The 24,480-nt window shown below is 36.5% G+C and overlaps 3 protein-coding genes across 9 annotated transcripts; 1 reads left to right on the top strand and 2 right to left on the bottom strand.

The window, feature by feature from the left end:
- Positions 1 to 2: 2 nt before the first annotated feature.
- On the bottom strand, positions 3 to 983 carry LOC145944847 (uncharacterized). Its single transcript, XM_083053429.1, has one exon. It carries the CDS (start codon positions 981 to 983, stop codon positions 3 to 5), a length of 981 nt encoding a protein of 326 aa, XP_082909555.1.
- Positions 984 to 2,784: 1,801 nt separating this feature from the next.
- On the top strand, positions 2,785 to 21,071 carry LOC145944844 (long-chain-fatty-acid--CoA ligase 1). Of its 7 annotated transcripts, none has more exons than XM_083053423.1 (9): positions 2,785 to 2,914; positions 3,559 to 3,704; positions 11,194 to 11,317; positions 12,753 to 13,089; positions 14,243 to 14,711; positions 17,224 to 17,514; positions 19,426 to 19,647; positions 20,121 to 20,438; positions 20,648 to 21,071. In XM_083053423.1, coding segments are annotated over exons 1-9 (2,046 nt in total). In that variant the 5' UTR covers positions 2,785 to 2,913; the 3' UTR covers positions 20,786 to 21,071. The 7 variants fall into 7 exon arrangements, with proteins under 7 accessions (XP_082909549.1, XP_082909548.1, XP_082909545.1 ...); XM_083053422.1 differs by lacking the exon at positions 2,785 to 2,914 and adding an exon at positions 2,981 to 3,487 and having other exon boundaries at positions 3,567 to 3,704; XM_083053419.1 differs by lacking the exons at positions 2,785 to 2,914; positions 3,559 to 3,704 and adding exons at positions 9,102 to 9,382; positions 9,560 to 9,647.
- Positions 21,048 to 23,934, bottom strand: Vti1a (Vesicle transport through interaction with t-SNAREs 1a). The gene is made up of 4 exons (XM_083053428.1): positions 23,795 to 23,934; positions 23,592 to 23,650; positions 22,395 to 22,742; positions 21,048 to 22,274 (listed from the first exon to the last, which is right to left on the bottom strand). Exons 1-4 carry the CDS (start codon positions 23,886 to 23,888, stop codon positions 22,116 to 22,118), a joined length of 660 nt encoding a protein of 219 aa, XP_082909554.1. The 5' UTR covers positions 23,889 to 23,934; the 3' UTR covers positions 21,048 to 22,115.
- Between the last annotated feature and the right edge of the window lie 546 nt (positions 23,935 to 24,480).

Here is a 24,480-nt window from a genome sequence, read left to right as displayed (position 1 = left end):
TATCAGCGACAACCGCATTCGGAAACGACCATGTCCTCGTAGCCGTACTCGTAGGTCAAAGTGCCGCTAGCGTCCAGATAGAGCAGACTCGTAGGTGCCAACCTGGTTGGTACGCAGCAAGGTCTGCCGACGAACTTGTTGCCGCCGAGGTCCTCGCTAGCCTGAAGAGCGCCGTGTATCAACGTCTGCACTATCGCGTGCTTGGTCGGACTGAGATGATCGCCGAAGGGAAAGGAACACTTGCCGGAGCACTGATAAGCCTCGTATCCTGGTGGCGCGACAACCCACTCATCGTAGGCGATCAAGGCAAAGTCCACGTACATCGGACGTCGACGGCAGCCGTTCCGACGTCGTCTACGCGGCGTCTCCTCGTCCCAGCGATCCTGATCCTCCTGCTGATCCTCCGCGGATCGACGACGGCGCCGGACTTTGCCGGTCTTGCTGTAATTCAACAGAAGGATCGGACTGTCGCCGTAAGGACGATACGTCAACCTGCCGTGAACGCGGAGTCGAACAATGTCGTCGCTCTTTTTGCCTATGACGGCGGACGTGACGTCAAAGGCACGCCAGGTATCGTCCTTTCTCGATCTTAGGATCTCCTCACTCCCGTTTCTCGTTGACAAATCATTCAATGATCGCACCCGGATTATCGCACCAGCTATTCCGAGCAGCTCCGCGGCCTCCAGCGTCTCGTCGATGTCGACTGTCGGAATCGCGAACTCTAGGATCCTGCCGCCGTCGCGAAGCGGACCGGAAGTATGCACTGGCTGAATCGCACGGACCACATCGGCGTCCGGACGTCGATGGTACAGCTGTAACATGTATCTGGACAGGGTGCCCCGATGTTTGCGATGAGCAGACAGTCTCGCGTCGATCCTGTCGAAGGGAGGACCTCGCGAGGTGGTCCATGATGACGACAACGACGATGAAGACAATGATGACGGAATCGATAGATCGAAGTGGATCAAAGCTTTCGCGCGCATACTCCAACGGCTGATCGATCCGGTCTTCCACAAGCAGCAGACGAAGAACGTACCCGCGATTAACAGCAACCAATAGTGTCCAGTGGTAAATCGCATGGTAAACCCTCGATGTATCTAGGAGGCGGAATGGCGATAGATCTTACGAGGGAAACCCCAATATAATAAATAGAATATATTGCACCTTTAACAAAAATGTACTTGAAATGCTTTTTTTTTATTTTATTAAATCTGGATAAAATCTACAAGAATCGTGACACTCGTAAAGATATGAAGATGCAATTATTTAACATATATTTCACTTCACGAGACTTGTTTTTTTTTAATAAACTAGAAGTCGTGTATATAAATTTCCTTCAACCAATTTTTTTTGCCAATTCGTCTTTTCTACAGTTCCTAGAGGAGGAATGATTGAATGATTGACCGATGCCGTCTCACTTCGAACTGCGGACGTCGAATCCTTCGGAGATGGTTAGCCCGGTTGAAGGACCGCTCTCTCCAAATAGCTACCAATGAAGACGTTCGAAATTACCGCCTGGCATCCCCTTATCAATCACAGACCACCACTCGACCGAGCGACCCCGTATACTTACCCTGCCTGGTACGGTATTCTGCACTATGTGTCAATAACACACTATAATTGATTTTTCGATAACGAAAAATAAGAACTTATTTTGTTACCTAAAGAATCTTTTCAATTTTACATCGTGTAAGCACTATAGATTTTTAACTCATTAAAGGCTATGATTCTAAATGATTACACTATAATAATTAATTAATTACATTATATTAATTTTAATTACACGTTGTGTATTATTTTTATTTTCTACACACAAATATATTAGATATTCGCTAGTTTATGAAACTAGTAAATTATTAAATATAGATTGCAAAAAGATTTTTTAAAAAATACATGATTTTTTAATACGATAATTTAACACTTTCTGAAAAATTTAAACAAAAATTATATATTTTTGGGTGTATATATATATATATAATTATTTTATTTACAAAAACTTGTTCGCCCCAAAAAATGAACATTAATATTTGTTATATTTTCTATGTGCTTTTTATACATAACATAATCACATATTGTCATCTTTATTAAAATATACATGTCATATATTTCTTTTATAATGGCATAACACTTATAGTATTCTCATCATGTAACAAATTTTTAAAAATTATATTTACAGCTCTCTTCATCAAAAAATCTATAACTTAAATAGATCTTTCATAAATTCCAGTTTGTATTGTCGTGATCCTTCTTCAACGTATCAGAAAGAGGATAAGATATCGAACGAAGATAGGGATAAGATACACCGCACAGCTTCTTCATCGTATTAGAAAGAGGATAAGCTATCGAACGAGGATAGGGGTGAATTACACCCCTATGGTAATACAGAGATGCATAGGATCACCCCTTTCTCCTTTTCGCCAGCCTGCAACGTCGTCGTCGTCGACGAGGAAAACGAGGGTAACGCGCGTGCGCAGCGCGCGCGCGGGGGCGATTATCGTTCCGTCAGGGTGGCCGCCGAGGAAGGGTGGTCGTCGCAGCGCCCGGCATCGATTCGCGCCGTCCTCGTCGCCGCGCGGTATGCGCGGGGTGACGTCATGGCGCCGCGTTTACGCCAGCAGTGAGAGTCCGCATCGCGTAACGTACATCGAGCTCGATCGTATACCTCGAGCAAACGAGGGATATCTTTGTTTGCGAAGAAAAGGCAGTGTCATGCCGTGGCCCTGACCCTAAGTTGCCCCTGCCTGGTCAGTCAGAGCCGACCAGCCCCCGGGGTGCGCGCCATCCGGTCTCCTCTTTACGCTGCTCGCTCCGCCGTTCTCCGCGATCGCTCCTGAAATCGCGGCCCTCGGACTCGTCCTCGACTGGTTCGGCACGGCGGAGGAACTCATCCCTACTTATTTATTCTTTCACGCCAGTGAGTATCACGTTATCATTACATTTAATTATAATTAGTAGAACGATGGAAGATTAGAGGGGCGCGTGCCGGTATCTCTCACACGCTCGTTAATTCTCCTTTCGCTCCTTCTCCCTCTTTTCACATTTGAAATTATTGTTTATATTTTCATGGCTCTATCGCTCAGGACGCGATATGATTTTATCGTATAATATTACAAGTGTTGCACAATGCATATACCTGAATTTCGGCGATTTGTATGGGTGCCTGTACGTGTGTGTATATGTGCGTGTATTTGTAAGTCGCTACAGTTTGACGCGTCGCGATAACGAGCTCGTATAGATATCCGGGAACAAGGTCCGTAGACACAAGGGATAATAGGACTCGGACTTCGGGCCCGGATACACAAGTCCGATGTCAAGACCGAACGTTCACTTCGTTTAGTATCTTCCTCGGTCAGTCAGTGAGCTGAGAGCGCGCTCGTTTAATACTCTCGCCGATCGTTAGCAAAGTCGTCGGACGACTCTCACGCGAATAGCACGTTCTCTTATGTCTGCACCTGTCTCTCCGCATACAACCCGTGCCGTTATGCAGGTAACGTAGTAGTGGCGCCCAATTACGTAAGCTTTGGCAGTCCCGAACGGTTCAAACGATCTTAAACGAAGTGTTACAGTCTCAACTCGAGGACTACCTACCGTATCTGGGCGGCGCAGCCGGTGCTCTCTTCGTCACCGGGGTAGCTTACTGGGCTTCCAGACCGAAGGCCGAGAGACCGCTCTTTCCACTCGACGCCCAGGCATTGATACTACCGGTAAGTAAGAAACAGATGAGACACGTGTGTTGCTCGTCACTTTTTCCGAGTCATCTTCTCGCTCTTAAGACGTTTGCGATTCTAAGACGAAAATAGATTTCATCTATTAGTCGTACCTTCCAAAAGATGCCAAAAGAAATAGACCTATTTTTGACATTTTTTTTTAAGTTTCATCAAACACGTGGTTTCGATTCGTGCAGCACTGATTCGTATCGTCGTTATCGAAAAATCACTATCTAGAAATTTTCTTATCTAAATACCGAGAGAAATATGGAAATATTTTAATGCGACAGCGTTTTCAGTTTGATTTAATGAATTGATTTATGTATTGCGCATTATTAAGCAATGTAAAGATCGTTATCTAGAGATCGAGAGATTTTTATTAAAGAATATTTCAGTCTTTCAGCGAACAATTTAAAGTGTGTCAGTACTTATTTGTGTGTCGTGTGTTAAGTAAAAAATGTTACTATAGCAATTATAGTATACAAAACAACGGAAAGTTTTTTTTTATACGCAATAATAAAATATATACATGTGTTAATGTGAAATTGATACGAAGGGATTATGAATAAAAATTAGTATGATTATAGTATATGCAGTACGCGCTGCAAACAAATAAGAAAAAATGATTATGACAGATTGATTTGTTTGCATACTCTGATTATATAATATATCTTCGCTCATTGCGATCTGTTCGTCGATGGAAAATTACGAGAAACGTGACGTTTCATTGATAATGTCATTTCGATTGAACAATAATATACATATAGATGATTTATTGCTTGGGTAAATTTTATTGTACAGCATGGTCCATAATAAGGTGTCTCAAACTTTTCTTAGAAACTATTTAGGATAGTACTAAAATTCTTTTTTAATATTCTAACGTTTACTGGAATCTTTTGTGTGTAGGTTTTTTGGGCCTAAGGGCACTATTGTCTTGTCACATGAAAAACCCAAAACTCAAAGAACCTTGAAACATAAGAAAGAATTTTGCTGCTCTGCCAAATAGTTTTCAAGAGAACAGCTTTGTGTGGATTATTCTGTGTGTGCAAATTTAATGAAACTCTTATTTTTATTTTTGAAAAAATTTAACTAGAAGAACATTAATCTTTATCTTTTAAGAATTATACAGAGGGCCATTTTCTTATATAACTGTCAGTTAAAGCTCGTTAGGGAATATATCTAGAATCCAAAATAAGAAGATATCATATATCATTTAAATTTCATTTTATTATAATATAGAATTAATATAGAAAATATGCTATATAGAAACATTCACTGCGACGAACCTTAATACATACATCTTTGCATTCGCCGAAAAAAACTTTTATTCAAATAATCTCCAATTCATTGCCTATCTTTGCTTCCAGATCAGTGGATATCATTTGTATGTCGCGTAATTAATTAAAAAAAATATAAATTTTAAATATTCTTAAAAATCTAATGGATTTAAATCAAAAGATTCGAGGAAAAATTATAATATGTATCATATATCAATATGTTTATTAGTAAACATTAGATTGTATTAGATATAATCGCGTTGTAACGTGCATTAAACAAAAAAGAGAATTTTTTAAAATTTATTATTATTAAAAAAATGCATAAATAACTTATTGTAAATACTATTATTTGATGTGATAATTGTTTTCTTTTTTTAGACTCTAGATTTAATCTCAGATGAATTGACATATAATTAAAAACCTACGTAATCATACGTTCATGTGCATAGATATACATACCTATATCTCTGCCATGAACGCTTAGGCTTAGATAATACAATATTTATCATCGGTGATTGATATGAAGAATTTTTATAGTTACATCTCTTTGGACATTGATCGGTGAATGTTAACTATATACTTCTATTTTTGTTATTTGCTTCATTGTATACGTCAATCATTCTTATCTTTAGTTACATTGACGCTGTGAATTATGCATTTTATGTATAATGCAAATAGCACTAATGTTATCGAAAGAAATTACAGAACTACCAAATAATCTCGCAATGTTATTGCGAAAATGGTCAAGAACACTTTATCTGACATTTAAATAATTCGAATCGATTAAATATTTATAGTAGTGCTGATGTTATCTGCTTTGTGTTTTCAACACACGATTTATAATATCAATATGCCATGAAATCCATCTAATATCATATGAGATATTTTCATAGATCATTTTCTCTTCAAAAATAAAGAGACAGCAAGGGGGAAAGTTATTTATGTTTATACTTCTCTATTTTTTTTATTTATTACGTATTATATTTTTTATATATATATATGTGCAAAGATGTGTGTTTTACACATTTTGTATAACATTATTTATTTTTACATTTAAATTGTTAGTTTTTTAGATTCTTAGCCATTTTTATTACAGTATACATTTTTATATGTTTATAATTAAAATTGAAAGCAAAATATCATATAATCATCTTTTTTGTTAGAATATTCAATTTGTCGATTCCAATACACTTTTTTTCAAAAAGTATTGAAAAGAGTTTCCTAATTGTCATTTAAAAAAATTCTAGTCTTGTATTTAATTGAAGTTACGTGCAAGCAAGCTAGAAAATACACACGTATTTACCGAAGCCGTACAATTTGCCAATGAAATGATATATCCTTTCCGACTTTTTTGCATTTTTTTTTTCTCGCATTCATTAAATTAGCCGCAATATTTACCTGTCGTGTTCGCGATTCATTCATCAGACAAAGTACATGTTTTACAGTGACATTAGCGTCACGCAATTTTATAGAATCCTTTGTAAAATATATCCAGGCATTGAACACCTTTCGCTAAAGTTATTTTTGAAGCCTAACTACAGATATATATAATGAGCTTTCCAGATTAACTTTACCAATCGGCTCGCAGCGACGCTCGTCTCGACTCGGTTTACATAAGCTTTCCTTCAGACCCTTACTGTCGTTGTGAGAATAAGATATCGATTTTGGTGAATCCGATATACGTTTTTTCGAATATGTTTACACGTAAATATTTGTGAATGTTTTTAGATCAATATTTCGCCGTCAACTTAATTTTATAAGATTTACAAAGTTGCAAGAAAGAGAAAGACAGAGAGCTTTAACATTTTGAGAGGATTAATCATTGCATTTTATATGTATTAAAGGATATTAGATTATTATATCAAAGACTTATATTGCATCTCTTTAGAATGATGTATGCGGTTATAGAATTCTTTCGCATTGAAACGATTCAATTGCGAATAGTCAACGCTTAACTCTATGATATTTTTATATAGAGTGAATATTTAATAGAATATCTTTTACGATTCTTTTACAAGATAATCGCAATAAAACTAGGCTCTGAATTTTTTTAAAAATCAAATAAAAATGAAATGGTTTAAGAATCCGAACAAGAAAATAAATGAAAAGTAAATGGTAAATAAATAAAAAGTAATGTAATAATGTAATACGTCACTACTGACATGACAGACTTCATTATCTTTTAATGTTCATAACTTTTTATTCAAATCAGTTCTTATTTACATCTCAAACTTTTACGATATTTTATTGCTTCTCATTTGCATCAATTGTGAGATCAAACTAAAATCTAATCAATTTGTTATTGTTCTAAAAAAAGGTCTCTTAAGAAAGACTATTGCAACAGAAGTCAACAGAAATCTAATCAATTTGAGAGCTAAATTGTTTCGATGAAAACTCGCTTAGAATTCTCTATCATCTTTAACGCAATTTTTTTAAGAGACGTAAAATAGTTTTATTTCGGAGCAAGATGACATTCTGCTTTACCTGCTCCACGTACACTATCCTTCGTTTAGGTTCTGACATTACACAGCGAATGATCCGTAAAATAAGCGTTTTCGGGAGCGGCTCGGCACATCTTCCATGTCTATCAGCGTAATATCACAATCCTGAACAACTTTTTAGAAATTATCTGCTCACGCGACGGTACGTGGAAAATGAAAGAGCACCGCGAAAAGCAGAGTTTAACCACTGTCAGCGTGTGGCGTTGATCATTCGGCCAAACTCTCGCTGGCGATCGTCCAAACTCCTCGAGGACGACAACATGCTATATTTAAACGCATAGTCGAGGATCTTCATGTGTAGGATGGGCCTTCGTGCTCTCGCGAGGCCGATCGGTGTCGCGCTGTAGCCCTGTCAATGCGGATGTTGCGATTTAGATCGTGCTGTTCCACTTTTACGCAATGAGAAATCGATTAGATTGGAAATTAGGTGAACGTTCAGAATTAGATTATTATATATTCTGGATTTTTATTTCGACTATTATTCTGTCTCTCTTGGATCCGTTCGACCCACTTCCGCTTTTTAATTGCATTTAATATTCCTGATATTTGCACGATAAAAAGAAAGAAACGTATATATTTGAGTATATATATGAAAACGTATTTCCTACATCTCTGTCTACGCGAGAACGATACCTTGGATTTTATATTGAATTTAAAGAACACGAAATAGGTATAGATTAGACAAAAAAAGTCTGCATTGCAGAGTTTTAATATTTTATGTAGAGGAAAGATATTCGTGCACGCGGACATAAACTGACATATCTCTCATCTTCAGCGATTAAGAATCTCTCTGTGTTACCTTTTATCAGAGCTGATACGAGCATAATCTGTTTAGTTATCGAAAGTCTAATTTATTGCTCATTTATGGGCTACATATTGTTTTTTTATCGGAAATTTTTGAAATATTTTCCTCTGCAAATTTTTTTTGCAAATTATATAATGTAAATAATGACGATAAATTATATTTTTTTGATATTTTGTTATTCTATATATTTTTTGTAGAATTTAAATCTGTTTTATTTCTGTTTTTAAATTTTTTATTATTTTTCCATGTTTCTATAATTTTCAGCGAATATATCGGCTTTTAAAGTTAATTTTTCAGTTTATTTTTTCGTTTTTAAAAAAGGCTATTTATTAAAAAAATTTTGTTTTTAAAAGAAAGCTATTTATTCAAAAATTTGAAACGATGATATTAAAGCTATAATCGAATCAGCTATAAAACGATCAGAGAGAAAGCTGTCATTTTCATGCAAACATCATGGCAATTGTTATTTCAAACTCTCAGTCAGAAACTAAAACCAATATAATTCTTGGCAATTTTTTTTACGTTATTCCTCTCGAGAAATTTAAAAGATTATTGCTTTTCTTAATTAGAAAAGGGAAACATGGAATCGTACATTATTTGAATCTAGCAGTGAAGGAAAATTCCTGCCTAAGTAATTGCTCGAGTATGTTAGCTAAATATTTCAATTTTACTACCGTAATTGCGCTTTAGTGTCACATTAACGATTCAAAGCATCAGAGTTTCTTTCTATAACTATAGGCATTAACCATATACTCAAATACTCGGCTATTTCCGGTAACTTCGGGATATTACCCTTACATCTCAGGATACACCTGTTCAAATGACTAACGGCAATATTGACAAAATGGGACGCGTCTCTCTTTCGCGAAGAGCAGCGCCGAGCAGCATCATCATCCGCGTGATATCCGCATCCCGAGCCAAAAGCTCGGGCCGAAAGCTCGGCCGCAAGCTCGACTTGAATTCAGTGACCGCGGGCGCGTTGGTCCAGCTGGTCCGATCCGTCTTTACACCTGCCTGTGTCGAAGAGAGAGACCAATATCTTTCTCTCGAGAGAAAGGAGAGCCCGAGACGGCGTGTTCGCGCCCGTCAAGAGTGCGTGTTAGGCTGGTTCTACATTAGTCGCAGTCGTAAGAATCGTAAGAAATTAACGAATCACAGTCTATTATTCTCCTTGCGATCGAAGAATAATAGACTGTGATTCGTCAATTTCTTACGACTCTTACGACTGCGACTAATGTAGAACCAGCCTTACGTGTCATCATCAAGCAGCATGACTTCAGGCTGCTTCCTTCCCGAACCGATCCATCCGCCGTTAGATCTCGGCGATCAGTCCGACACGATCAAGGTGACGATCAAGGCTTCCGCGGGAAAAATCTCATAATCACACGCGATGCTACTCTTTTTTTCTCGTTTACGAGCCGATCAAAGCAACTCGTGTAACTGCGCAAAATATTATATAAATCTTCACGAGTTCTCTTTATTCTCTTGTCTTTTTCACGTGGAAAGATTGAATTCATGTACCGATTTTCTTTATAAAACACAAAAGAATCGCCGAAAAATGTATTTTGTGTCGAAAATCGTGGAAAAATGTGATGATAGTTATTGGATACATTTTGACATTATTGGGTTTTGAAGAAGATAAATAGTGTCTCGTTTTATTTGATATATTCGGTCAGTATTGGATCCTCTCACGATTCTAAATCTTGATGCTAACTTGTAAGAAATAATTTCATGTCGCTCGAAGAACGCTATTTTCGTTTGCATATTTTATACAGAAACTTCAGGTTAAATGGAATTATAATTTATCGCATAATTTACATTAGATTTGTTGAATAATATATATTTTAACGAAATACATTTACTATAGTTAAATACATTTTGTTAGATAGGTATAATGCAATTTATTATGCAAGTTATACATGTATGAGATATCTTTTTGTACGTTGAAGACATAAAAATGTAAATTCTTTGCAATATTATTTGAGTGACAAATGACTCGAAGCTCTCATTGACCACATCTTGAATCTTTAATGAATACTTTGTAATAACTGGATATCGTAATAAGTCATGACATATGATAATGAAACTGTAGTGTAATTATCATAATAAGACATAACTTTTAACATTGCGCATATTATATTAATAATTTATCTCATTTATTTTTAATGCTAAATATTTCAATATTTAATTACATTAGAAATTAAAATCTTTTTAAAGTGAATTTAAATTTTAGATTTAAATGGGGAATAAGATTGCGATAAACTAATGCTCTTTTTTTAAGCAAATTGATTCGAAATAATAACTGCATTATTTTAAATCATGAGAGATCATCTCGCAAGTTCTTATTTGCTCGCAAATAAAATTCTATAGGTTTCGATTAAAAAACACACATTTTCAACGATGTTACTTTCTTTCCGATTTAAATTTGCACAATTTTGGTAAAAGCGTTTTAATTTCCGGCAATTATAATTTAAAAAAAAATGGATATTTTGGAAAGAAATTCCGCAAATTACTGGAAGGATACATGTTATTTTAATCTTGTGTACGAAATGCTTTGCCGATGCGATATGCGTCGAAAAAACGTGGGTGGTTGTCGTTGCACAAGCACGTCGATGATGAGACCGAAAGAAGCGGACGTCCGCGTCGGTCTCGACGGCGGAGAGATCGATATATAGAAAACATACACGTACGTATCGCGATAGTGTATGACACGCAGCTGTGTCCTTTCACCTGCGCCCTTTCGCCCTGCGTCGCATAATCAGCTGATCCACATGCATCGATATGTACGCGGGGAGCCGGCTAAATTTAGTGTTGCACTTGCCACATGTCCGATTACGTAATGAACGACCGGACCTCGTGTCTGCGCGAGTGTATGTGTTTTACTCGACTTCTCTTCTTCGCAGGGCAATGAGCATATCCGGGTGTCAAGGTTCTACAAGGAGGGCAGAGAGGGCAAGTTCATTACCTTTCTGTACGAGGATACGCGCACCCTCTACGACGGCTTCCGTCGCGGCGCCAAGGAATCCAGTGAGTCATTATTTTCAGAAGCAACATTAATCCTCCCTCTCGTTCATTCACTCTAATCTTTGAAAATGGAAATAGTCATTTCCCATTAAAACATATTAATTAAAGTACAGTGGCGTTTAACCGATTCCCCAATGCTAAGTTCAACTGATGTGTCCAACGTCGCGTTTACTTAACGTCGAAACGATGAAAATTGAGTGAGAGAATAACTCAAGGAGACGGGCAGGGTTTGAAGAAAATCGTCATAAATCTCTACGATATTCGTATGTTAGCGTTTATATACGCACACATCGGCAATTGCGTATCGTCGATCTAGCTAGTTTGGCAAGCGCGACATGGCACGACGATCGTGCTATAAAACGCGTAAACAAGCGCGGCGATTCTTAACGAGCGGGCTTAACGGGCGCGAATTATCGGCCGGCGATCCGTCCCTCATCGTTTCGAGATTCGACGACCTTTCCGACGAAGGTTGACAGTTATTTCGGGCACGTGTATAACGTCTTTTATTTTCGCCTCGCCGAACGAAAACCCACGCCCGCGCGGCCGACACCTGTCGCAGACCTTACGCGACCTACAACGATGACGACGTTAACGATGACGGCAAGCGTGTCCGAGGATCGATAATCTTGCCGAGGTCCCCCTCGCTTGACAATCGTACGAGAAAATCTTGCGCGACCAGTATAGTTTGCCACGTGCGCTACCATTTATTCCTCCTATTACTCGTCTTTCAGATTCGCGAGAAAGAAAGTTTTTTCCCCCCGACTAAAAAATTTATGAAACTTTGGAAATACAAGTATCGTTTCTGGTGTAAACGGTGGTTTAAACAATTATAAGCAATATGTGAATATTTATCGTTTAAATAATTGATAACTGCATTGAAAAGACGCTTTACGTTTCGTCGAAGAAAGCACGTTTTCTTTATCAAATTCTCCTCTAAGATAAAATTTTATCTCCTTTTGTTTGCGAGGAATAAAATAAAAACAAAATTATTCAGTCTCGAGAGATTTGATTTTACCTTCTCAGAACAAACTTGGGCAGCAAACAAAAGTAGTGCATTACTTACAAGATACTCTCTATGTTTTCTCTATATTTTCTAAGATCCATAATTTCGCGAATTTCCGAGTTGAGAATTATACATTAGTAATCCGTTAGTAATAAAAGTATACGTTAGTAATAATGTAACAAAGAGCGAACTCGAGTTAATTTTTAAGTATGCCATAAATTACACTTATATATTCTAGTTACAATATAGAATAGATTCATATTAACCCTTTCATCAGACGTTTAATCTCTCAAACTTTTCATTTTTGATGCATAAACGGATCTTGATCGATCTTATTATATATGTCAAAAAAATATATTCTAAACAAAATTTGCAACTCTGCGCTAAAGTATAATTACTTTCTTTGATCCAATATGACATTCTTTTCATTCGCAGATAATGGTCCCTGCCTCGGGTGGAGGGATGGGCCCAACAAACCTTATCAATGGCTTCATTACAACGAGACGCTGCTCAGGGCGAAAAATTTTGGTTCCGGCCTAGTGTCCCTAGGACTGGTCCCTGGTCCACAAACCTTAGTAGGTCTGTACAGTCAGAATTGCCCCGAGTGGGTTCTCACCGAGCAGGCATGCTACACGTATTCGCTCGTGGTGGTGCCATTGTACGACACCTTGGGCCCGGACGCTTGCGCGTATATAATCAATCAGACCGATATTCATCTGGTGGTATGCGAAGATGACCAAAAGTGCAATTTGCTCCTCGACAAAGCACCGAGGTACGTGACACCTTTGACAATTCTCTAAAAATCGTACTAGGGTGTTAAGAATGAAATCATAATTATTTATTATCTTAATTGTAATTAAGATCTTCAATCTGAGTTTTAAATTGTCCTCTAGTTCTTTGAACAGTCCGTAACTCTGTTAAATTATTTCGATTTTAAGATACGTATTACTTCATTTTTCGCTCTACTTATTTATTCTGTCGGTTACTTGATTTAATTACCAGTTGTTTAAAATGTTAAGCAGTATGCAAACGCATACAGCAACACGGAAAAAAATCAACTATGGTAACTAATATTTTTAAGCTATAGTTTAACGAAGAATTCTCTGTTTAACTATAGCTAAAAAATATTAGCTATTATAGCTAAAATTTAGGCATGATAAATTTCAGGTGTAATATAGAGACAGCTAAAATTTAACTATGATGGCTAGTTTTTTTTTCCGTAAACGTTCGACACACATTTTCATGAAAAATTTATTTTGCATAATTATATGCAATCTGAAAATTTATAATATTATCAACGCTCTCCATTATAAATGGAATACACGCGCTCTTAAGAATTAAACAGAGTTTAATTTAACATACTAATGAAAGAATTGTACATAATGTAATTTCGTTCCCGCTGATATATCGATTGCATATTAGATGCCAGATAATTTATGCATAAATGTATAATTAGATTATAACGAATAACTTCTCTTAGAGAATCATTATACGATCTATAATTACGAAATAATATTCAGAAAAAAAGGAATTTTTATTTCCTTCAATTGCGCAAAATTCATACGGTTAAAAATACATGCAAAGTATTTCAATCATTGCATTATTAATGGCACTTTAATTGCGCGTCCTTTGACATATTTTTTAGAGAGGAGAGTCTATATTTTATTAATACCTCATAACAAGTTTTCGTTTATGACGCAACGTCACGCGACCTCACGAGACGTGGTCAACACGATTTTCTCAAAGAAACCGTTTTCAAAAGCCGCTACCGAAAGCAAGCGCGATGTTGAAAGTGTTAATTTGTAACGCTGCCAAAAGCGCCCACAAGAGCTTACATATACAAAGCTGACGCGCGAGAGGCTTCCCCGACTGCGAGGAAGTTTCTCTTATTGTCAACATTTCCTCAGCATCCTTTATAATCATAGGTGTTTACGGAAGCTGGTGGTGATGAAGGAGACGCGGCCAGCGACGAAGCAACGGGCGACAAACCGCGGCATCGAGCTGTACGCATTCGACGACATCGAGCGTCTCGGTGCCCAGAAGAATCATCCGGAAGTGCCGCCGAAGCCGTCCGACCTCTGCACGATATGTTACACATCCGGCACCACCGGCAACCCGAAGGGCGTCATGTTGACGCATCAGAACATCATGGCAGCTAATTGTTCGGTGTTGCTGCAGCTGGGCGATCACGGACTGACGAGCAAGGACACGCTCATCAGCTTCTTGCCATTAGCTCACATGCTGGAGCGCTGCTGCGAGAACACCCTGTACATGATGGGCGGCTCCGTCGGCTTTTACAGCGGTGACATCAAGAGGCTGCCCGAGGACATGAAGGCCCTCAGACCTACCATCATGCCAGCCGTGCCTAGGCTGCTGAACCGAATGTACGACAAGGTGAGCGATCGCTTGAGTTTCTCTTGTCATTCAAATGTCATTCAGAAGGTTGCACATCGAAGTAGCTTTATTTATCATCGAGAATCACGCGACTGATAACTTATTCATATTAAATTACTTTTTAATATGCAACACACTCTTATTATTCTCGAGAGAATGGAAAGATAATAGGATGTTATATATATATTTAATCGTAAAGATGAAAGAAGCGAAAGGGGAGGGACGAGAAATGTAATTTTCCAGAAAAAATAAGCTTTTTATGAAAGAAACATTTGTACTCGCGCTCTGTTTATGTCTGGATATCTACTATTTAATTCTGAAATATCGCGTAATTGCGTTCTCTTTGTCATCATTATTTATTTCAAATGATTTATTGCTGTTGTTCGTTTGTATTTTTCGTCGATTTTACGTGCAGTTTTATTTTTGGTTCGCACTTTTGGTCAATCGCTGGATTTGCATGATATATAGATGTTTTATTGTCATATATCGTGTTTTTTGACACTCTCGGCTGCAAAAATTTTATTACGTACATATATATGTATTCATTGGATTATTCGGAATGTGTTTTTATAATTGTTTATATACACATGGGATAAAAAAATATAAACTATGAAAATTCATTTCGAATAATCCCCGATAGAATTATATAATTTATAGTCTTACAGTACTTATAATTTGCGTGAGATTAATTATCAATACAAATAATATTTGATTGGTCCTATTATCATAATTTAAACGATGATAATTCATGAACAAGGTCCAAATAATTCATTAATAAGATATAGAAAACTTATATATACATATGTATATAATTAAACTTTTTAAACAATCCAATTGATTCAACATGTTAAGAAAGCTCTTGTTTTAATTAGATAATCCGTGTTTACACTTTTACGATAAGCATTATATTCGTTTATTTTTAGAAGTCATTGACATAGCATAGGCTGTGTGTCTTCTTTTATCTGTATCTCGATGTTACAAGAATAGTCTATAAACATTTTAATTCTGTTATATTACGCATCTGGTAAAAAGAGTCAATTAGCATTGTAAATTTTTACAAAAAACAACGATGCCTTTTACGTGACATTAAGTTAATTAAAAGTCTATGTTTTTCTTTAAGTTAAAAGAGTTTAGAGTTTCCTTGCATACTTTCATTTAACATAATTACTATTATTAGCATATGGTCCATTGTGTTAAATGGAAGTTGCGTGTTCTTGGACACCATTCAATATTTTTATGGCGCGACGACAGCGTATTCCGATATTAAACCTAAATAACTTGCCTAAATAAAATAGTCTTTTTCACATACAATACTCGACAGCAAAAACATCGTTAAATGTTTATAATCTTGATCCAATTTATAATTTCTCCCCTCCTCCCTCCCGAGATGATGTTTCTTCATATATATATATATACATATAATTGTAAATATATATTATTTTTATAAATATTATATTTATTAAAATAAGATATATTTATAATTATATATAATATGAATTATAAATATATAAATATATTCTACGAACTATAAATATATTTAACTTATAATATTAATCTTATGAGAATGTAAAAAAAATATTTTCTCTCCCTCGTCTTCATAAAAATTTTCTAAAATTAATCCTTAAATGAGGCATTATTGGGCATCGTTATTGCAATTCTCAATCGTAATTGCGCTCACTTGGCGCGTCTCGCGAAATTTCTCGCGGCTATGCAATAATTCATGACATGCCAGCGCGATTCGCTGTATCGCGAAAACGAGGGGAACAGGTGCAAAATCAACCCCGCGACGTTCTCGTCTGAATGGGGCACACGCGCTCGAATGTATCATTGAATTTCGCTGTCGTCGTATCTTTTGTCGAGTGCGGAGACGTATTTTCTGATTACTCCACCCGAATTTCGAAAAGCAAAAGAGAAAAATCCAACAAGGGGACGGAGAGGCCGTGTTTTTTTTATACACATGCTATGTAACAGGATTGCAGAGTTTAGCAGAGATTGCTGAGTAAAAAAATTAATAGATAAGTCACGTAACTGATCAAAATTTGATAAAAGATAATAGAAAAGCGAATAAATTCGGATATTCTCGAGCTTCTCTCAGTTTCCGAATTCGCGGATGATAAATTTATTTATTATCATTTGCCAATCGATGTGACATCGATCGCAGCTGTCTAAATAGACCTTCTTCTCCGTTTTATATTAACCCGCTGAAATAATAATAATAAAAGTATCCTATATACCGGGCGATCAAAATTATCGAGATGCAACAACGCACGTCTCGATGACGTGGAGGAAAATATTATCGCTTGTAAGTGAGAAATATATATGAGAGATGAGAGATATTAATATATAGCTGATTGTGACGCATTTCGTATGACAGGTTTACTATAAAAAAAGCTGGTATAGACAATACAAAATCTAAAAATAGAATATATACGGAAAATGTGTGTGTGCGCGTCATGCCCTCCTTTTTTTTCTATCATTATTTTCTTCCTGATTCCTGATTACGTGTCTGCAGGTGCACAGCGAGCTTCGCAGCTCGTTCCTGAAGAGGATGATCTTCAACATGGGCATGCGGGCGAAAGAGACGGAGATCAAGAAGAGCATCGTCAGGATGAACAGTATATGGGACAAGATCGTATTCAGGAAGATCCAGGACTCGATGGGCGGCAGGTTGAGACTGATGCTCGTGGGTTCTGCGCCGCTGGCCGGAAACGTGCTCACGTTCACCAGATGCGCCTTGGGCTGCCTGGTGGTCGAGGGTTACGGTCAGACGGAATGCACCGCGCCAATAACGCTTACTATTCAGGTTCGTATCTCCACGACAGTGTGTGTATGTGTGTGTGTCAGTCGTTGAAACCTCGTTTTCGCGGGTTTTATGGCCGTCAGTCGTAAATTACCGGTGCTGATTTCTACAAAGTTGTCGAAGAATAAATTTAAAGAGAGAGTGCGATGTCAAAATACGTCGTAACGGTGGATCTTTGTACCCTGCGTACATATAAATCTACTCGTACTTGAATATATTTTATTTCCTCTTTCCATTGTACTTTATTATTTTATTTTTTTATCATGTTATCCATTTTCATTTATAGCAGTTATTTTGTTTCTTTAATATTTTCTTTTTTCTTTCTCTCTCTCTCTCTCTGAATCTGTGGAGAATTATTCTTCATCTAAGAATACAATTGCGCTAGTTTTCTTATATTCTTGGGAGAAAAGATAGAAAGCGTTTGGTGATAGACAAACGTCTATAAGACTGTTAATATCCTTCGAGCAATGTTTAAAGAAAAAAATACACAAATATAGATGTGTATACGTGTATTATAGGGACCTTTAGATCATACATAGCTACTAACAGCGGTTATATGAGCGGATCGATAAATGCTCAGCAAATACATTTTTTAAAACCCAGTCTGATAAGCATGTTATATGTAGATCATGCATAGTAGATAAGTAAACTTTGAAGTAACGCATAGAGTTATTTTCTTATATAATTTATATGCAGCATTCGTATGTGTATATGTGTGTGTACTATTCATTCATTTATTTATTTATTTATTTATGGCAAATATCACTTCTATAAATGCGCGAAACTGTCTTAAAAGACAACCTATACAAAGTCGCGTGACAAGTTTATCGTTTTACCGATTAAATATATGTAGGTATGTATAAAGAATTTTATCGGTCCTCCACCAATGTCAAACTCAAAACCAAGTATCGTGAAAAGCGAATATCATGCCTCATCGAATGCCGTTTGGCACTGCGACAAAACCAACATTATGCGGAAAATTTAATAGAGATATAGATCTTCGTTGTGAGAAATTCCGTAAATTCTTCACATGTGCTCAAAGCTCAAACATTTATTCGATAATCGATTTGTGCAATTATAGAGTTTTTCATAAATAAATAAATCATGATGTTCGATATAGATCGTTCATTGCATCATCATTTAATTCCATCGAATCACGAAGACATGCGAAATCAAATGTTATAATTCTAACACGATGATTTCCAAACATATCGATCGCAGATGATACATTAACGCAGATTGCAGAATATTTTGCGCATGAACAAGATTTTCGACAAATTTAATTATGTAAATAGATTTATGATACGATTTTTTTTTTATTATAATCTTGTGAAAGCTTGGACAAATATAGTTTGAGAAACGCTGTTTTATAGACACTCTTAATAATCCAGAAATTAATATCACTTTGTTCTTTACTACATATTTGTAAAAATGCGCAATTGCATGCGCATCTTATTGCTGACTGATTAATGGCGTTCAAAAATATTGTTTTTATTGAATATACTGACTAATAATCAAGTGATGTGGCCTCTCTATTCTTAGCGCGTCTGCGAGATATCGACATAGCTGTATAGTTGCGCGCGCGCGTGGTCGCAGATATTTCTGTCAACGAATCAAAGCTTTAGAGCCATGTGCCAGGGCACGTGGTACGCCACCTCTAGAGACAATTAACTATTGACTGTAACTCGCATTTCATCGTCAAATTCATCGATCCATTAATTTATACATGTGTAATATCTTGTAGATATTATATACGTGGCATAGTGTTGTATGTGCAAAATATTCGCTGATAAATTCCTCTTTGGCGAACAAAATGATATATTTTCTGCGAAAAGACATTTCTTTCCATTCTTTTTTTTTTAAATTTAATCCGTAGATAAATTTAATTCAAGTGTTTTTCATCTCTGAATGCAGGGCGATCACGTGCCGGAACATGTGGGGCCACCAGTGGCTTGTTGTTGCGTCAAGCTCACCGATGTTCCGGAGATGGAATATTACGCGACGAATAATCAGGGTGAGGTTTGCGTCAAAGGTAGCAACATCTTCATGGGATACTACAAGGATCCTGAAAAGACTGCCGAGGTGATCGATGAACAGGGATGGCATCACACAGGAGACATCGGCATGTGGCAGCCTGTGAGTGATCACATTTCATATTGTCGCGAATTTTTATTCTCATGCTGGAAATTTTCAACCGAGCCGATCAATCCCTTATTCTTACAAATTTTTATAATATATATAAATCATATACCCAAGTAGCAAAAAAATGTATAAAAAATGTTTAAAACTCATTTTCAAAGATATTTAAAAAATGTTAAAATAATTGGTTAAGTCCCTTTTTATTCATGAAAAAAATCTTTATTTTAACGTTAATGTAATATAAATATTTATTTAACGTTAAAATAAATATTTTTTAATGAATAAAAAGGGACTTAATCAATTATTTTAAGATTTTTTAAATATCTTTGAAAATGAGTTTTTAATGAGTTTTAAACATTTTTTATACATTTTTTGCTACTTGGGTATTTTTCTTATATATATATATATATATATTTTATAATATACGTAAATAATATATTTTTCTTATATTTTCTTAAAATTGCTTTCAGAACGGAACGTTAAAAATAATCGATCGGAAGAAGCATATCTTCAAGTTGTCGCAGGGAGAATATATCGTGCCGGAGAAGATCGAAAATATCTATGTACGCAGCCAATATGTACAACAAGTATTCGTCCATGGAGAGTCACTGAAATCTTGTATCATAGCAATAGTAATACCAGATGTAGACGTAGTCAAGTGCTGGGCGGTTGAAAATGGCATACCTGGCACGTTGAGCGTCTTGTGCGCTAATCCGGAAGTCAAAAAACTAATCATGGATGATATGCTAACGTGGGGAAAAGAAGCTGGTCTCAAATCCTTCGAACAGGTAAATTATCGCTTTTTATTCTTTTCTATTCTCTTTCTCTTACTTAGGCGATTCAAGGAGAGAGATTTTTTTTTAGAGTCGCATTCTATTTTAATTTCTATAGAAGATAAAAATAAGAGTCAAAGTATGACGATGATTTGAGAATTTAATGACACACTTTTTTAATTATTCTTACACGTGAAAGATATTTATAATTATATATTTTGCAGGTGAAAGATATTTATCTCCATCCAGACCCGTTCTCCGTACAAAATGGGCTTCTAACACCAACGTTAAAATCGAAACGGCCTCAACTGAAAGCGTATTTCAAGCCACAGATAGAAGATCTGTATCAACACTTGGACTGACCAGACTGAGCGATTTCGTACTTATCGTTCGCCCGCACCAGCACTGATCTTAAAAAAAAATAAAAAAAAAGAAGCGATGATAGAGAAGGAAGCAAAGCGCCTTTCCTCGCCGCCGCTGCCTCTCTCATCGAAGTCACTATATTGTCATCGAAAATATTCGTTAACCCTCGATACTTTTATTATATATCATTTTCACAGGTATATTAGGGGGTCGCAGACAAAAGCACCGTTTAGGCTAATTAAGGTAAATGATAACATTACAAATAATAAAAGGAGTTATTATTTAGGCGCGTCTAATTTCTCTCTCATTCTTTCTCACTTTCTCAATTACAAGCATCCTTTGATACTTTCGGTGATGGATGTATGTACAACTCGATCCTTCTTTATTCACGTAAATCTCAATGATGTACACGCGGCGACCGTTGTTATTCTCGTATAAGAGATAAATTATAGAATGCATTTTTAATTAATTAGAGTCCGTCAATGAACTCGCTCGATTACGGCTCAGGTCAAGGTTCGATTACGGCTCAGGTCAAGGTTACAACAATTACACGTAATTGTTAATTTGAAGGGATAATATTTCAATATACCCGATAAAGTCGGCGCGCACAACGTCGAAAAAAAAACCTTGATATTACTTAATAAATACATTTCTTGTTGGAATATATATTTTGTGGTTCGGAGTATCTTTCGAAACTTGAAACGTAGGGCAAGTGTTTACCACCGATCTTCCAGATATGACGTTAACGAGATAACGATATAGAAGCGATTTTGCGATTCTTTCCGCCATACGAAAATAATGCATTTGATAATGAATTATTGATTCGACGGATACTGATTTTATCTTTATCGCGCAGATAGGAAAGAATTGTGAAACCGTTTTATAAGATTTATCTTCCTACGAGAATGGGTCAATATTTTTTTATATAAGACTTTAAATAACACTGAACGGGATCTTTTGTTCTCGTTTGATGACATTTTGCTAGTTTTGTACTCGTTTGCTATGTTGGTTTTTTTTCGTCTGGAGATCAAAGTCATCATTCAGTCGTCCAATGTCGATTGGATGAATTGATGAGAAAATATGTACATATAGCAAAGATCGTGTCTCGTGGCAAAATGTAACAAACAAGTACAAAATAGACGATATAGAATGATATATATATATATATATATATATATATATATATATACACACCTATATATATAATACATAATTACTTAACCTCGCAATTTGATAGAAATAACATTTTCAAGTCTCTGATTTCAAATAAATATGACTTCCAAATCACATCTGGTGGATCTGGTTGAAGAGAATACATATCTGTTCTCTTTAACTCTTAGACTTAAAACTGTAATATATCACAATGCATGCGACAATTATCAGTACTAATGCTACCGCTGCTAAAATAATTCTCTGTTGGAGGCTCCGGAAGATCATCCCTGATAATAATCGAGAGCCACGACCCAACTCTGCATCCGTTTCCCGTAACTTGAAAACGAGGGAGAAATCATTATTATAGGCTAACACTATTATTTTGTACCTTCTTCGATCGGCGCGTCGCTTTCATGCTTTATACACGCTTTAATAATTGTATAATTAACAACTTACCCTCCCTCGGCTTCGCTGTATCGTTTCTCGCTGCTCGTGAAGTTCCGTTAGCACCTGAGAGCCGATTTCCTCCGTTTCCAACGCCATACGATAACCATTTTGTAACGTGCGTCCGGTCCGTTCTATCCTCTCGGATGCGTCCAACAGTCTTTTTCTTTGGTCTTCCGTCACATTGTTGTCCCATGACTCGTCCACCGTAATCTCACCAGCGTCCTCCTTTGGTTTCTTCGCTGTTTGAAATTCTTGCGTTAGGCGTTTCAATTCCGCTCTATGACTCTCCACGCGACCGCGCAGGCGATCGCGAGCGGTTCCGTTTATCCCACGAACTTCCAGCTCCATTTGCTCCAACTGCAAATTAAATAGGCACTGATCTGAGGCAAATATTTTGTAATGAAATATTGCAAATAGAAAATGAAGAGATAAAGAAAAAACATGTTCAGACGCATAATTGTTCCTGATTTTATTGGTCTATTTATAGCCTATCCTAATTTTTTATTTTAATTTTGTTGCTTCAATTGAAATTCGACTTTTTTCTAATTCAAATTTAATCAAATGCTTTTTTTCATATACTTTTTTGATATTTAACTTTAAATATTTCTGTAGAAAAATTTATCTATAAGTAAAACTCTTGTAAACGTATATTTAAAACAGAAAATTTTGCTAATTTATAAAAGTAACAAATTCTAGGGTTTTCAATCAATGAACTCAGAAACAATTTAATATATTTTTGTTTTAAAAAAAATAGATAATTTCAAAATTGAAGACAAATATAAAAAATGTAAAGTGTTACAATTATAGCTTTGACAGCCTGCTGAACAATTATTTGAACCGCGCATCATAATATATGAGAAGCACTTGTGATCTCATTAAAATTTTTAGATTATTCATGCGGAATACATTATCCCTCACGCTTCAATCATAAACATCATATAAAATGTAAATGAATCTTTCAATAGTCAAAATACATAGTCAGACCTATTGAATGCAAGAAAAAAAAAACGTTTAACGTCGCACATACTTTTTACAATTTATCGCGTCAATTTCTTATAAAAAAAAGTATATGCAATTTATAAAATACAAAACAATTTTCTAACCCTAACACGACAAATCTTTCGACAATCGGCAAAAGTGAGATCCACAAGGCACTTCGTCTAGACATTTGTAATACATGTAAGAGAGAACGTAAAATTCAATTACCAGCTCTTGAGCTTCTTCAATTTGCCGGTCCACATCCTGGATAAAGGCCCTTTTCTCACCTGCGAATTACGTCACGTGTATCGATTATCATTCTTATAAAGGCGGCGATCTTGCGTGGCGGTCGCTTTGAGCAACCAACGCGTTGTAAAAAACATTAAAGCGATCATTACGACGCGTTTAATCGCGTCTCGATAATTTCTTACCGCCGCTTTGGATTCTTATCCGACCGATCTTTGCGGTGATGTCAGCTGTCAGAACAGCGTACTGCTGCTCGTAGTTGTCAATGAGCGACGCCATCTTGGCTCACAGATGTGCCATTGACTATCGACGCGAATCAGATGGCGATTCCGTCACGACTGCGCGATTAAAGCAGTATCGCAACGGAGACAATCGAGTGGCGGAGAGATAATCAAATCGTCCGGGAAGTCATTAGCATGCGTTGTAAATAATATTTTTACATTTACGCAGAGTATTAAGTCAAATTACTTGGGAAATCGGTAAAAAATAAGACCAAACGTCAGACTCGCAAATATGTCTGAGCTTATGTCTCATTAGTAATACAGTTTGATAAAAATAAAAGTTGTCGAAGCTTATAAAAATATCTCTCGAAAAAAAAACCTTAATATATTTCTTTTTAATATATATTTTATTTTTTTCACGATCGTTTCATTTGACGTTTGAGATGCCCATTTTTTTACACATCCATCTCGAGCTGAAAAGCGGAATTAAAGGGAACAGACTCGGGAATTTTATGAATGAGGTGGGGGGGAGAGAGAGAGAGAGAAACGTCGCTTGAGGAATTTCAGAAATTCGGCCACGAAAGCGACACGTCACAAGTCTCGCGCGCCAATCGCGGCCTGTCGCGGCCGAGATCTCTCGCGTTCGGCGA

Source organism: Prenolepis imparis, unplaced genomic scaffold (assembly GCF_030444845.1).
Source record: "Prenolepis imparis isolate NDT839.2.m4 unplaced genomic scaffold, iyPreImpa1.0 SCAF_13, whole genome shotgun sequence".
NCBI classification, from domain to species: domain Eukaryota; kingdom Metazoa; phylum Arthropoda; class Insecta; order Hymenoptera; family Formicidae; genus Prenolepis; species Prenolepis imparis.
This window is presented reverse-complemented; position numbering and strand designations above follow the sequence as displayed.